The sequence below is a fragment of the Condylura cristata genome, unplaced genomic scaffold, assembly GCF_000260355.1.
Source record: "Condylura cristata isolate star-nosed mole 26May11 unplaced genomic scaffold, ConCri1.0 scaffold00006, whole genome shotgun sequence".
NCBI lineage: Eukaryota > Metazoa > Chordata > Mammalia > Eulipotyphla > Talpidae > Condylura > Condylura cristata.
This window is the reverse complement of record NW_004567107.1, coordinates 3,956,795-3,970,962: the sequence shown is the minus strand read 5'-3', so window position 1 is coordinate 3,970,962 and position 14,168 is coordinate 3,956,795. Positions and strand designations below refer to the sequence as shown.

The 14,168-nt window shown below is 63.6% G+C and overlaps 1 protein-coding gene across 7 annotated transcripts; it reads right to left on the bottom strand.

Moving 5' to 3' along the window:
- Positions 1–615: 615 nt before the first annotated feature.
- Positions 616–14,162, bottom strand: SH3GLB2 (SH3-domain GRB2-like endophilin B2). Of its 7 annotated transcripts, none has more exons than XM_004677260.2 (13): positions 14,061–14,162; positions 10,491–10,632; positions 10,236–10,364; positions 6,397–6,530; positions 6,075–6,167; positions 4,757–4,768; positions 4,143–4,205; positions 2,904–2,927; positions 2,503–2,592; positions 2,136–2,236; positions 1,907–1,921; positions 1,551–1,791; positions 616–1,276 (listed from the first exon to the last, which is right to left on the bottom strand). In XM_004677260.2, the coding sequence occupies exons 1-13, from the start codon at positions 14,121–14,123 to the stop codon at positions 1,169–1,171; spliced, it is 1,215 nt and encodes a 404-aa protein (XP_004677317.1). In that variant the 5' UTR covers positions 14,124–14,162; the 3' UTR covers positions 616–1,168. The 7 variants fall into 7 exon arrangements, with proteins under 7 accessions (XP_004677317.1, XP_012576934.1, XP_012576935.1 ...); XM_012721480.1 differs by lacking the exon at positions 14,061–14,162 and adding an exon at positions 13,196–13,270; XM_012721481.1 differs by lacking the exon at positions 1,907–1,921.
- Positions 14,163–14,168: the final 6 nt, after the last annotated feature.

Genomic DNA, 14,168 nt, shown 5'->3' with positions numbered 1-14,168 from the left:
GTTGGTGTCCTTGGCTGCTGGGCACCCAGTGGAGGACACCCAGCTTTTCCCTTCCTTGGCACGCAGGTCTTACTCACCACCCCACCCCGCCCCTTCACCAGCTGGCACAGCTTATCCCTGGGTGGGGCCTTTCTTGAAGCTCTGGGCCTATTTATAGCTGGGCCCCTGCCTCCATCCCACCCAGAGGCCCCAGCCCTGGAGCCTACCAGCCCTTGGCCTGCCTCAGACCTGGTAATAGCGCTGGGCCCCGCTGAAATACAGAGTGTCGCCCAAAGCTATCACTAGAAGTTTCTGGAATCACTGACCTGAGCTGGAGCCTCTGCCTGGCCACTCGGTTATGGAACCTGGAGAGACTGATGGTCCCTCATGGGGGGAAGACAGGAGGGGGCACATCTGTGTTGGCTCAGTGCTGGCCGGCAGGAAGCGTCGTGCCAACAGCAGCCAGCCCCTGCCTGGCAGGAACACTGCCCTTCCCTGTTGGCAGAGGCGCCTCAGCAGGCCGTGGTGCTGTTCTGACCACACACCCCGCCCAAGAGGAAGGACAGTGCAGTGGGCTTCCCTCTCCCACCCCGGTCAGCCAGTGGGGTCTGGGGCCCCACGGGAGCCAGGCCCACACACATGAAGGAGGCTTTATTACTTGTCACTAGCCAGAGCGAGCAGACAGGCAGAGTAAAAAGATCACATAGAAAGTAGTGGCGGGGCGGGCTGCAGCGCCAGCCTGGCTGGAGCAGGGAGGGAAGGCAGCACCCGGAGAGGCCGCTCGGGCCAGCCCCGCCTTCTGCCAGGCTCCCGCATCCCTTCCTGAGGCCGCCTCACACCTGCTGGTCCCCCTGCTGCTTGCAGCAACAAAAAGGCAGTGCTCTTGCCGAGGGCGAACCCCGGGTTCAGGGCCAGCTGCCCCAGCACAGCCCCTCTCTCCCGAGGCGCCCCTGGGGGGCTGGGTGCTCGGGGGGTGCAGGCAGGGTTGGGGGCTCCAGAGTCTCAGGTTAGAAGCAGGGTTGGGGGGGGCTGGGGTCTCTCAGCCTCAGTGCCCTCACAGCTGGACGGCCAGAAGCCAAGACAGAGCAGGTTGGCCTCCCACCCTGAGCAACTGGTCCCCAACAGACAAAGCAGCAGGGCCATCTGCTCCCGCCCAGGCCGGGACAGGCAGGGTCTGGGTGGCGCCTGTTTAGCTGAGCAGTTCCAGGTAGGTGACCGGGACCTTGCCCTTCCTGTTGCCTCTCTCGCCAACGAGCCAGTCGGGATCCATGCCTGGCAGGCTGTAGACCGTGATGAGCTGGAGGGGGGGACAGAGGCAGGTCACGCCTGGCCAGGCCAGAGCTGGCCCAGGACGGCAGGGATGGCCGTGGGATCCATTCCAGCGGTGCGCGGGCCCCTCCCCGCCTGCTCTCGGAGCTCTGGTCCCCACAGAGCTGGAGTAGCCGCTGCACCCCCCGCCACCGTGGGCCTGGTTCCCCGGGCCTCGACAATGAAGCCAGCGGTGTGGGTCTGAGTTGCTAAGCTAAGCCAGCCCTGTCCCGTCACCCATGGTGGCACCCAGGTCCACCCACCTCATCGGCCAGCAGGGCCAGCTCACTGCTGTCGGCTGCCTCATAGTCATAGAGCACCCGGGCCTTCCGCGTGCCACTGGCAGGGGGCGCTACCTCCTCCAGGCAGAGGGCAGCTTCCCCGGGAGGGACCATTCCAGCCCCAGAGGGCCCCACAGGCATGGTGGCCGCAGTGGTGGTGGGTGAGGTGCTGCTCAGGGGCGGAGAGGTGGGCTCTGTCGTCCCCACGAAGGTGCCTGGAAATCTGGAGAGGGTGCATCTCATCAGCTGAGGCCCTATCCCGGGGGGAGTGCCAGGTACCCTCCCAAACACCAGCTGCACCTACTGCCGCGGAGGTGGGGAGGTTCCAGGCTACTTACATGGCTCCCTGGGAGCTGGCAGCATGAAGGGAAAGCAGAGCCGGGGGAGAGTGAGACGCCTCTGCCCAGCCCTGCCCGGCCCTGCCCCCGCCCAGCACTGAGCTACTCGGTCAGGTCAGATGCCAAGAGAGGTCAGACATGGCCAGGGCCCATGGGCCCTCCAGCTGTCCTGAGCCCGGGAGCAGGCCCTTGCTGGCGGGACCTGGAAGGTAGGGGGCCCCCAGCACACCTGCCCAGCTGCTTCTGTAGGTCCAGCATGTGGCGGTAACACTGAGCGTAGTAAGTGGTCTGAGACTCGACGAACTCATGGAGGCAGCGAAGGTGGTTCACCTGTGGAACAGTCAAGGGCAGGAGGGTCGCGAACATCCCACCTGAACCCCGGCTGCTGGCCAGACCTAACATCCCCACCACCCGCTCCCTGCGTGTCCTGCAGCTTTGTGATGTGCGTCCTCCGGGCTGAATCCCACCTAGCAGAGCCGTCTCCCCCTTCCCCTGAGCTCCCACCCCGCTCAGTTGTAGCCATGCTGAGTGGCCTGGGGCGGCAGGACAGGACGACGGAAGCAGGTGGGCGGGCGGAAGAAGGGGGCAGGACTCACGTGGGTGCTGCTGATGCCCTCCAGCAGGAGTCGGGTCACCTCTGCCTGCCGGTCAAACTCGGTCTGCGCCACTCTGAGCTCCTGCTCAGCCTGGGGGGTCGAGCGAGTGAGAGCCGAAGTGCCTGCCTGGCCTTGGCCTTCTGCCACTCCCCTCTGTATATGGGCACGTGCCCCCCGTGACACACTAGGCCTGTGGCCTGACTTCCAGGGAAGCTGCACCCTCACCTGGACGTCCTGATGGCCAGCCCTTGCACCATGTGCCCCCACCACTACCCGGCAGGGAGTGGTCCTATTACAGAGGGAGCGTGTGACCCCTCGGGGACTCCAGGGGCTGCAGGGCAGAGCCCAGAGCTAGACATGGAACCCTACACCCCACCCCCATGACCTCAGCCCTGACTCACCTTGTCCACCTCATCATTCCAAAGCTGCGGGGACCATGACAGGACCGGTCAGCAGGGGAGGGAGGGGCACCAGTCAGCGGTCAGCAGGAGAGGTGAGGGCAGATGGCAGAACCCGAGCCCATGCCCTGCCCCAGCTCCCAGAGACCCCGCCCTCTTCCCACCCCCCCTTCCAACCTCCCCCCCTGCCACCTGGGAGCTGAGTCTGGGCTGGGGCCTGGTGTGAGAGGCAGGTCCAGCATGCCACATGCAGGGAGGGGACAGTCGGGCCCTGCTGGGCTCCTACAGTGGCAGTCTCAGGCTCTGAGGGGGGTCTCCAGGGTGATGGGGCCCCTACCCACCCCAACACCTGGCCAAGGCTGCTGGGCTGGGAGGCTGACCACCTGACCTGGCCAGTCACTGAACCTTTCTGTCCTGTGGCAGAGAAGAGCCACCTGGGGCCCGAGTCACAATGGAGTTCAAAGGCAAAAGCAGAAGCCCTCTGGACCCGTCTCCTTCCACTCAGCCCAGGGAGGAGGGCAGGAAGGGGCACCCAGAGTCAAAAGCCCTCCTCCCCGCCTCACTTTGGGGACAAGCTCCTTCTGCACCCTGGGGAAAGCTGAGCGGAGACCCTGGCCTGAAACCCAGGAGAAAATCAAGGCCGGCCCTGGTGGCCACACAGCACGGAAGCCACCTCCAGGCGGATGGACAGACGTGGGGACCTGGTGGGCTACACAGAGGCCCCGCAGACGGTGGCATGGACACACTGGCCACAGGGACGACCGAGGGTCTGCAAGGGACGACCCCACCCACGGGACGAAGAAGGCCAGAGAAAGGCACAGCGGGGCTGTGAAAGGCACAATGGCCGGCACCCCAACTGAACCCGAACACCAACCAGCTCAGCAGAGCTAGAGGGGCGGGGCAAGACACTCAAAGCCGTCTGTGCCAGCTCCCGCCTGCGCTCGGCCTCTGGCAGGTGTGCTTGGTGGCAGCTGGAGGCCCAGCACACCCGCCCCCATCTCGGGGGCCCCATCTCAGGGTGGCCTGGAGCCTCGGGAGGGAGGTGATGGGGTGTCTGGGCAGGGAAGGGTGCCTGGCAGGGGCCCCGCTGTCTTAGGTTGTTCAGTGCAGCTGGCCCGCCTCCGTCTTCAGCACAGGGCACCAGTCGCTTGTCCAGTCGGGCTGCTGTGCCCCACTTGCGGGCAGCTGAGTGGCCAGGTCCTTTGTGGGGGAGGGGGCGGAGGCCGGGGTGGGGGCGCTTACCGCGGAGGCGCTGGCCGAGAGAATGTAATTACGAGGTCTAGTCTCCTGAAAGTCAGGCACCGTCTGGCAGGAACAGAGTTCACAGGGGCAGGTCACGAGCGGCCGGGGGAGGCCTGAGGCCGCCCAGACCTCTCGTAGGGAGATGCCAGGAGCCTCCCCCCCACGCACAGCTGGGTACAGATACAACACAGAACCCCTTCTCACACCAGCTGCTCGGGGGTCATGGCCAGACCAGTGGGTGCGTGTGGTGGGGAGATGGCTCACGCTGCCGCCACAGCCCTGGCCTCCAGGGAGCCCCGCCGGGCCCAACTCACCGATGGCCCAGTTTGCCCCAGAGTCCCCTCAACAAAGCTGCCACTGCAGCTTTCTCCTCCCAGAATCCCCACTCCCACCCGAGTGGGCAGATGGGTGCACAGAAAACAGGACCGGCTCTCAAGGTTTGCAAAAAGCTGCCTCCCATGCCTGGCGTCCCCCAAACCAGAGGCTACGCAAGGTAGAGGCTCTGGGGCGAGAGCAGCTGCTTGCAAATGCCAGGCTGCGCCCGGGCTGGTGGTGTGGGCCCAGGCCGAGATGGCACCCCAGAAGCAGCACAGCACGTGGACAGGTATACTCACATCTCCCTCACACTGAGCCAAGTTACCCAAAGCAGAACGGAAAGGAACAAAAACAGAGAGTTAGTGAGGCCACAGCGCAGGCGGGAGCAGGCCCCCCGGGCCCTGGCAGGGAGGGGCCCACGGCGACAGACGGACAGACGCACACCAGCCCTCTGGAAGGAGCCCCGAGGGTGTGCACGCGAGTGCGGCAGACAGTGTGGGCGCAACTGCTGGGCCACCAGGTGCCAGCCCTGGATAGGGTGCCCCGGCCTAACCCTGAGGCTGGTCCAGCGCGGTCAGTGAGAGGGGAGGCTGTGCTGCTCACTAAGAAGAAGGCCCCTGGCTCAGCCGACGAAATGAGAGCCTGGCCAAGTCACTCCAGAGGTCGTCCAGGCCTAAGTGATAGGCAAGACTGTCCTGTCAGGAACTTAAGCGGGTATCCCTACAGCCACAGGTCATCCCAGCCAAGCCCAACGAGCCCCCAGCCGGACCCGATGCCAGCATGAGGTAGGTTCTGCCCAAGGCACTTGCCTGGGGCCCAGTGGGCCCCCCGGGTACCATGAGCGGGAGGGGCTGGGCCAGAACTCTCATGGGCAGCTGTGAGCTTGGGCTGGGCCTGGCCTTCCTTAGCAACAGCCTAGTGGCTGCCCAGGAGTGTGGAGGGTCTCCCCTCCGATGGCCCTTGCCCCCACACTCCGAAAGCCTGACATGCTGGGAGTGGGCTCACCCTCGGCTCAGCTCTCTCGACCCTGGCCTAGCCCTGGCCAAGTGTTCCCACTCTGTCCCGTGGGCCGGCCAGGCTGAGCAGGCCGCAGTGAGGGGCGCATGTAGGGGGCCCAGGCTGCCCGGGCCCCAGCCAGTCTCGTGGGGCTGCGGAAGAGGCCCCTAGGATGCCCCAAGCAGGGCTCGCCTTGCCACCCCAGGGAGCCTGTGCAGAACACCCTGGGAGCAGGGCGTTTGGGAGCAGCAGCTGGGAGCGTTAGTGAGGGCCAGGCCCTGGCAAAGCTGGGCAGAGCCAAGCATCCAGGGAGGCAGGGCAGGCAGGGGCATGCGAAAAACTGGCTGCCTGCCTGGGGGGACTGTGGGCTACCCGAGCCTCGGGGGGAGCCCTGCTGGTCACCCCACCCCCTAAAAGTCCCAGACCCAGAGCACTGGGTCCCCGAAGTCCCCTGGGGGTGGGGGCAGAGAGGCGGGGCCTGAAGCGCCCTCCCCAGCCCAGGCCCCAGCCAGGCCTCTCCAGGCAGGGACGGGGAGGGAGGTCATGCCAAACACCAGCCCCCCCCACCCCCGCCACCCCGCAGAGCAGGGAAAGGGGGTCGGAGCCGGTGGGGACACCTACCGTAGCTTTAGCTTCTGCGGCCTTGGCCTTCTTCAGCCGTGCTTTGCCGGCGTCCAGGTCCAGGCGGCGGTTTTGGAGGAGCCGCCGCTCCTTCTGCGTGGGGGGGGGGGAGGGGGGCAGTGAGGCCTGATGCTGGAGAGACGCGGGCGGGGGCAGGACGGGCCACAGGGACAGGGAGACAGGCCCGCACGGGCGAGGTCGCCCACTTCTGGTCTCTCAGCCCCCAGAAGCCACGTCAGGGACAGCCCGGGGGCCTGAGCACCCTGCCTGGGCTCTGAGACAGTTCTGGGGTCACCAACAGACAGGGGGTCCCGGCCCTCACCGAAATGGTCTTCCAGTCCCCTTCCAGGAAGTTGCGCAGGGGCGTGAGGAAGTTGATGGAGGCCGTGTGGATGAAATCCCGCTCTGCGGCTCCCAGGCGCTTTTCAGCTTCTGCCACTTTGATCAGTGTCTTCCCTGCGGAAAGGAGGGGAAGGGTGGGGGGCAAGGGGGCGGCTCAGGCACAGCCCCAGGCAGGAAGTGCAAGGCGGCTGATCTGGAACACACGGTCATCCGCACACCTGTCGGGTCATCCGGCACGGACACCGCATGGCCACTGAAAAGACGGGGGTGGGGGCCCTGCAGAGGAGCAGAGAAAGTGGGGCAACAAGTGCTGTCCCCGAGAGCAGTCATAAAGCTGCGTACAGTCACCAGGAGCAGCCCTTTCTGGGCTCTGGAAATGGGCAAAGGCGAGTCGCGTCTGCGGAGGGGGCGGGCCTCGGCAAGCCCGCGTGGCTTTTCGGCCTGGCACGCCAAGGCCTCGCGCAGAGCCGGACGCACAGCTGCTGGAGAGGGCTGACTCGGTCCGCACCGGGCACAGAAAACCCATGGCCTACTGCCAAGCGCCAGAGTGATCCTAAGGGCAGGTAGTCAGAGTAATCACAGCCTAACTTGAAGTCGGAACAGACCAACACAGCTTCGAGAAATTTAACGTGACATCTAAAAAACAAAGTCACCCCACGGGCCCCTCGGAGCTCCCAGCAGCCGCTGGGGAGGTTGTGCGTGTGTATGGCGCCAGGACAGACCGCAGCGGACCCACGAGCTCCACATCCTTGGCTCTGCACACCCACCAAATAAAGGGAGAAGACCCAGGGGCTGCGTGGCCTCCTGCGTGTGGCCCAGGCCTCTCCGAAACTCATCAGTGAGGTCTGGACAGTGCAAGGCCAGTCACTGGCTAACCGGGCTGGCCCAGGTGCAACCCTAGAAAGCTAAGCCTCGAAAGAAAAAAGCTAAGCTTCAAAGGATTCTAAAAAGGAAATAAAAAAAAAAGAACACAAAGCCCAACAAGGAGAATATAAAAAGCAGCCATATCAGTTGCTGTGAACTGCAGGGACACAGACTCACAACAGCGAGCGCAGGCAGGTTTCACACAGCGGAATCACCCCAGGGCTCGCAATCTCGGATCGCAAGGGCGGTGCGGCAGCATCCCCTTAGGCATCTATGCTGGCTGCTGGCACAAGGGGTCAGTCCCAGCCCCGCCAGGGAGTGACCCTCGGGCTGCGGCACGCTCTGGCCTCTCCGTGCTCCTCAATATTTGCAGCCAGTGTTTCCGTCAGTATGAAGGGCTCAGGCTTCAAGTTGGACTAAAGGAACATCCAGGGTTTGGTTGTCCAAGACACCCACCTTTCAGCAGAAATGATGCCAGCTGTTTGCCCACAAAGTAAAAAGATACTTTGACAAGGGGAAAAAAAATAGAACTCTGAACTGCAAGAGACACATTTTGAATTTAAAGGTATGGACAGAGGCCCGCTCTGGCGGCGCAGCGGGCCAAGACGCAGCACTGCGAGCTGGCGGGGCCGCCGGGTGCCAGTTCGATCCCCGCCCTGGGGGTGATTCACACTGCGCCACAGACCTCTCCTGACCCAACCACTGCTCCCCTCGGCCCGTTCTGCTTCCCTCTCTGTCTCTGGGGAAGCCTCTCACCCCCTGCATCTCTGGCTGGTACCCCAGTTCTGTGTGCATAAATAAATACACCTTTAAAAAAAAACAAGGGAGGCCCTGCCTGGTGGCGCAGTGGTAAAAGTGCAGCACTAAGAAGCTAAAGCCACTTCTGCAAGAGTTCGATTCCCGCCTGCCCCGGAGGTGACCACGCGGCAGACCTCTCCTGGCCCGCCCGCTGCTCCCCTCAGCAGTGCACTTCGTCCATCTGCCTGTTCTGCTCCCCACTCTGTCTCTGGTGAAGCCTCTCGCCGCCCCTCAGCCTCTGGCCTGTACCCCAGCTCTGTATGCACAAATAAATAAATCTTTTAAAAAAAAAAAGCAAAGGTATGGACAGGCTGAAAATAAAGGGAGACATACAGCAAGCGTGCACCAGCCCTGCCAGGATGGACTTCATGGCAAATGCTCCCTGCAGCTCTGCTTGCAATGACCATTAAGGAAAGAGACTAAGTGCCCCAGACATGAGGGCATTAGGGAGTGGCCTAGATACACAACCGAACTCCACTGTAATGAAAACAAAAGAAAACAAAAAAAGAAATCAGGCCTCCCTGGGAATTAAAGACTCAGCACTATCAAGCTGTCACCACCCTTGTAGCCTGAGTTCCATCCCAGCCAGGGAGTGACCCACAGGGCGCAGCAGACCCCTCCTGTCTCCCCACTGCTCCCCTCAGCAGTGTGTTTCAGTCACTCCACCAGTCTGCTCCGGTGAAGCCTCTCTATGCATCTCTGGCCTGCACCTCGGTTTTTATGTGCATAGATAAATAAATCTTTTTAAAAAAACACAGAAAAAAGAGTTCTACTGTGGCTAAAAACTGGTCAAACTGCACTGTGCTGCAGAGAGCTCTCTGGGAGGGAGGCGATCTGCAGACGTCCCTGGTGTATATTCTGAAAATGCCGCAGCCACCCCAACCTCCAGCCACCACCCCAGTAAGTGAGCAGCATCAACACCAAAGCACCAGCACTGAAGCAACACCTGCCTCCAGCTGAACCGTGACAGCTTGCTGGACACGCAGCTGATGGACAACACCCTTCAGGGATAAAATATTTTAACATTAAAAAAGGGCAAACGAATGGGGGGGAGGGGTGCATGGGATTATGGTGATGGCACACGGGTGACTTGGTGATGGGAAACCCGCGGGGATTACAATTGAGATGGGGGAAAAATGTACAAAATGATGTAAAAATAAACATAAAAAAAAAAAGGGCAAACGCCGTGATACACTAAGAGCAGCATCTTCCAAGAGTCAACTCATCAGTCCGACACCACGGCCCACACACAGACGCGGTACAAGACAGCTCAAGCCCAGAGCGGAAGGGCCGGGCGAGGCAGGGCCGGGCGAGGCAGCGGCCGCCAGGACAAGACAAGGAGAGGCCGGGGCGTGCCGGCGCCCAGTCTGCCCAGTGGCCCTGGCCCGCCGCCCCCCGCAGCAAGGGGCAGAAGGTGCTCCCGACGGCCGGAGGCAAGTCAACACATCTAAAGGGACGCGAGGGCGCCTCTGCCCACAGTGAAATCAAATCAGCAACAGCAAAGAGCTCAGACAAGCCGCAGACGTCTGGAGTCAGCGTCCGGCGGCGGAAGGTGAAATCACACAGCTACTCCGCGAAGCAGCTGCGCAGCTTCTTCAACGCAAACAGACAGTCGCGAGCACCGCACCGCACCGCACCCCACGCCACCCCACCCCCCAAGCATCGCACAGCCGCAGTGGGCCGTGGCCATCGTGCTGCGTGGAGCGGCAGGCGCGGCAGAGGACGTGGCCACTGTCCATCCACGTGACGTGGAGAAAGGGCAGCCTTACAGAGAGCAGGTTGGGGGTGTGGCCCACGCGGCGGCGTGGGGGCTCCAGTGGACGGCGGGAGGCCTGCACCACGCTGCATTGGCCAGCACTCCCGGAATCGCACACTCAGAGCCTACGGATATTAATTTTGCTGCAAGAAACTTAAGCGATGCAGTGACTAAAGACTGAGCTGGACCTGCAGGTGGCCGCTGGCCGCTGGCCGCTGCGGTGGGCGCACACCTGACTCCGGGGCTTCTGCTCTGTGACTGTTTCTGTCTGGCATGAGCGCCACAGAACGGGCTCAGGCATTATTTATATCGTTAAAAGGCAAAGGAGGGAAGACAGGAGGGGTCAGAGGAGGAGAGGACGCAAGCCCCACGCTTCCTGGCTGCCGCGGTCCCCGGCTCACCGTAGGGCGTGGTGGGCCCCAGCTCACTGGCCGCCTCTGCCATGTACTGAGCCAGCAGCTCCCCGTTGGTGACCCGAGAGGGCACCTTCCTGTCCAGCTTCTCATACAGGAACTCCTCCACCCGGGCACCTGCGGGAGACAGCAGTCAAGGCCTCGGGCCTGTGTCCACTCCGGCCCCCCGAGGCGGCCCTGCCTGCAGCCCAGCCTCCGGCCCGCGCCCCACCACCTGGCGCAGGGACCCCCTCGGCCACTCACTGGGGTTGGGCTGCAGCAGCACCTCTGTCTGCCTCAGGATTTTCTCCGTCCAGTTCTTGGTGCTGTCCGCCCGGGCCAGAAGATTTTCGAAGTGGGCATCAAGCTCCGTCTTCTCGGCTTGGCCGAATTTCTCCTCTGTGAACTGGTGGGGAAAGCCGAGGGGTACTTACAGAGGGGGGAGGGAGGGCTGCCCCGCCCCCAGCTGGGGCCCAGGCTCCAAAGTCAAGAAACCCGCTCTGCCCCCAGTCTGCTCTGGGGCCCTGATCAAGTTACAAACCCACTCTGGGCCTGTTTACCCCTTTGTGAAATGAGGTGGCTGGACCAAAGTTGCGGGGGACAATCGAGGATACAGATCCATCCACCACCCCCTTCTGCTGCTCATAGTTGGTGGCAGAGACGTGGCCAGAGGGAGCAGGGGCTGGCTTCTGGGGTGGTGGCCACAGCCAACTGCTGTGCCCAGGCTCAGAGCTCAGTCCACAAGCAGGGACTGGGAAGTCACACAGCCCCCCACCAGAGCTGGAGGAGCCATGAGGGGCACCCAGGAACAACCAGAAACCACCAGGTCCGCGCCTCTGATCTGGGGAGGCCCTTAGACAAGCCAAGGGCTTGTGGAGCCCGGGAAGGAGGCCGCGCCAGGGCACAGCCAAACAGCAACAGGGTAAAGGCCCACGCATGGAGTGGGGGAGCCCCCTACCCTGCAAGGCCGGCCATGCGGTGGGTCGTGTCCCCTCTCGCAGAGGGTGCGGCTGGGGCTGTCCTGAGCAGCTCTGGCTGGAGCCTACCAGACTGCTTGCCAGGGAGGCGTAGCCGCCCAGCTCCTGCCTGCGTGGTGGGAGGCGGGTGGGGCGGCCTGCAGGCTGCCTGCAACCATCAATTATGCAACAGGACTTAGGTTTCTCCCGCAGGGCTGGGGCCCCTCAGGCCAGGGTGGCAGCCCGCAGCTCCCCACAGGACCAGCAGCTCCTGGTGACTCTCACCTCTCCCCACTGCCTCTGCCTCCCAGTTCTGCAAACGGGGCCAGTTCCTGGACTGGCCTCAAGTCACCTTGGCCCTTTGAGGGGGTGGCCTTAGTCCCATTTCCCAGATGAGGAAACTGAGGCTCTAAGAGGCAATCACCTCTGTGGTCCTTGGTTCCCCCGGAGAATGGGGTGAACAGGGCGTCGCACTCGGGACACTTAGAAGGCACCCGGCTCGGCGGTCAGCACACAGCCAGCCCTGACACACTGGCCTCGGCCTCCTGTTCCTAATCCTCCCCAGGAAAGGTCTCCCCGTGTCCCTCCCCAGCGACCGCCTTTCCCCACAGTACCAGGTCAGGCCACCCAGCTGCCCTCAGCTGCTCCCTTCACCCAGGTGGGGCAGCGCCTGTCCTGCAGGGCAGTGCCCATCCCGCACACCCCACACCCACCCCGTTCAAAGCACCACCTCAGCGCTTGGGCGCCCACCCCACATCCACGCTGCCGGCGTGGCTGGCTCAGTGGCACCGCCTCCCTGGCTCGTGTCTTACTCCCGCTGCCAGCAGCAGTATCTATCAGTGCTAGCACATCTACTACGCACGCCCACCCGCCCTGGCACTTCCCCCAGCTGCGCCTTCGCTTCCCCTCCTGGCGCCCAGAACTGGGCTGTTCCTGCCGCCTGGAAGCCCTATTTGAGCCACCTGCACTGAGTCCTCCTGGCTGTAAAGGCACACAGTTCTGTTTTTGCACCCAGAACCAGCGGTGCAAAAGGGATCCTGCCCTCTGCATTCTCCCAGGCCAAGGTGGCACCTGGGCAGGGGAGCCAGGAAGCTTATAAAGGTGCCCCTGGAGGGGGGGGACCTTGCTCTCTCTCCCAGCGCTCCTGGACCCAGCCAGGGGGCGCCCTGCAGGCAGCTGCCCCCCCCCCCACAGTAAACACCTCCGGAGCCCTCCAGGCGGCTCCTGTCCCCAGGAGACCAGCCGCAGGTGGCTCCCCAGGGTCCTTGCCTGCTCCAGTCACATTTCAGGCCCCTGCCATGGGGAAGGACCCAGTGGCTCAGAGGCTGATCTGTAGCGTCTGAGGCTGCACCCGGCAAGATGGCAGCAGCAGGGGGTAGGCGTGCAGAGCCAGAGAAAACCTCTATTTATAAAGCTCCCGTCTTCCTCCTCCACTCTGGAGGCTGGGCCTGGCGATGGTGCCCACTCCAGTATGGGTGACCCGGAGGGCCTGTCCCCCCGGTCCCATGTGGTCATGGGCAGGCCCCCCACACTGGAGGCTCTGCGGGCAGGCCTGGCAGGGTCAGGTGCCAGGCCCCACAGAGGCAGGAAACTGGCAGATCGGGTTCTTCCCAGCTATGGAAGACACAGCAGTTGCCATGTCAACACTGGGGTGAATTTCCCACCTTCCAGATGAATGGGGGTTGTTGGAAGGCCTCCCCACTCGGCTGGGGTGGCCAGTGGGCTTAGAAGGTGGAGCGGCAAAGCTTTGCTGGGCACTGATGCCCAGAAGGAGCAGCGCTTTCTAGTAAACAGGGCCCCACGGGCTCCTGAGACCCACTGCTGTGCCTCCCGAGACTTGGGCAAGGACAAGCAGCAGCTCTGCTCCAGAGCGCGGTGGGCTGAGCCCGAACCTGTGCCGCCCTGGGAGGCAGACCCCTGTGACACCTGATGGACTGAAGGGACATGGAGGCTCAGGGAGAAGTGACACGCCAAGGTCACAGGTTACACATGTGCACAAGGGACCACGCTCACCCCAGTAGTGAGCACAGATGGGATCCTCACATCCTGGGATGGGAGAACGGCTAACCCCATTTTGCAGACAGAAAAACTGAGGCCCAGAGAGGTGACACCCCTTCCCCAAGGTCACGAGAGGGAGCATCCAAGCCCACAGATGATTTTAAGCTGCCTCTATTTCTCTCCTTGCACCCATATAGGTAGGACTTGTTCCAACGCCAGCAAGATGGGCCTTGATGGCTCCCCAGGAAGGGCACCGCGCCAGACCCCAGCCTCTTCCGATCTGTCAGGCCTGGGCAATAGGAAGCAGCCCTGTCACAGAACAGAAAGGAATGAAGCCCAGCCCTCCCGGCTTCCGGACTGAAGGTCCAAGCCTGTACAAGGGCCCCAGGGGAGCCGCCCCCAGCCCATTGCTCAGGTGCGGAAACTGAGGGGGTCGAGGGGGGTGTCCTAGACCCTGGCTCTGGCCCCAGGTCTCCACCCGCCGGCCTGCAGGGGCCGGTCACTGCTGCGCTAGGGAAGGGGCAGGCGCCTCCCGATGCCTTCGCCCCTCCCCGGCGGAGCCCCCACCAGCCCGGGGCCGGTGCCACAGCAGCGGGTAACCCAGCGGGGGGAACGTGGACACTCAGACCTGTCCCCCCCCAGGCGGCAGGGCCGAGGCCCGGCTCCGTCCCTGCCCTGGGGCCAGGTCGCGGGTGCGGCCCGCGTGGCGGGCGCTCCGGGAGCCGCAGGGCTAGGAGAGGTGGGCGCAACTGTGCCCTGCAGCGGGGCAGCTCCGAGGGGCTTCTCCTGCGCCCCCGGGCTCGCGATGCAGGGCTTCCAGCTCGCCCCACATCCGGGCCCCGGGAGGCGGCCGCGCGGGGCCCAGGGCGCACAGCCTCACCTGCACGGCCCGGGTGAAGAAGATGCCCGCGTCCGACGCCAGCTTCTTCATGTTGAAGTCCATGGCGCGCCGCACCGCCGGCCGCGCCCGGCCCGAGCGCAGCCCGGC

Bases quoted from the DNA above. Each gene is read 5' to 3' on its own strand.
- SH3GLB2 (XM_004677260.2), bottom strand. From the start codon at position 14,123: ATGGACTTCAACATGAAGAAGCTGGCGTCGGACGCGGGCATCTTCTTC. The intron at 10,633-14,060 runs GTGAGGCTGTGC...TTTCCCCACCAG, and splicing joins TCTTCACCCGGGCCGTGCAG to TTCACAGAGGAGAAATTCGG. The intron at 1,277-1,550 runs GTGGGTGGACCT...CCCCCCCTCCAG, and splicing joins TGGCCCTGCTGGCCGATGAG to CTCATCACGGTCTACAGCCT.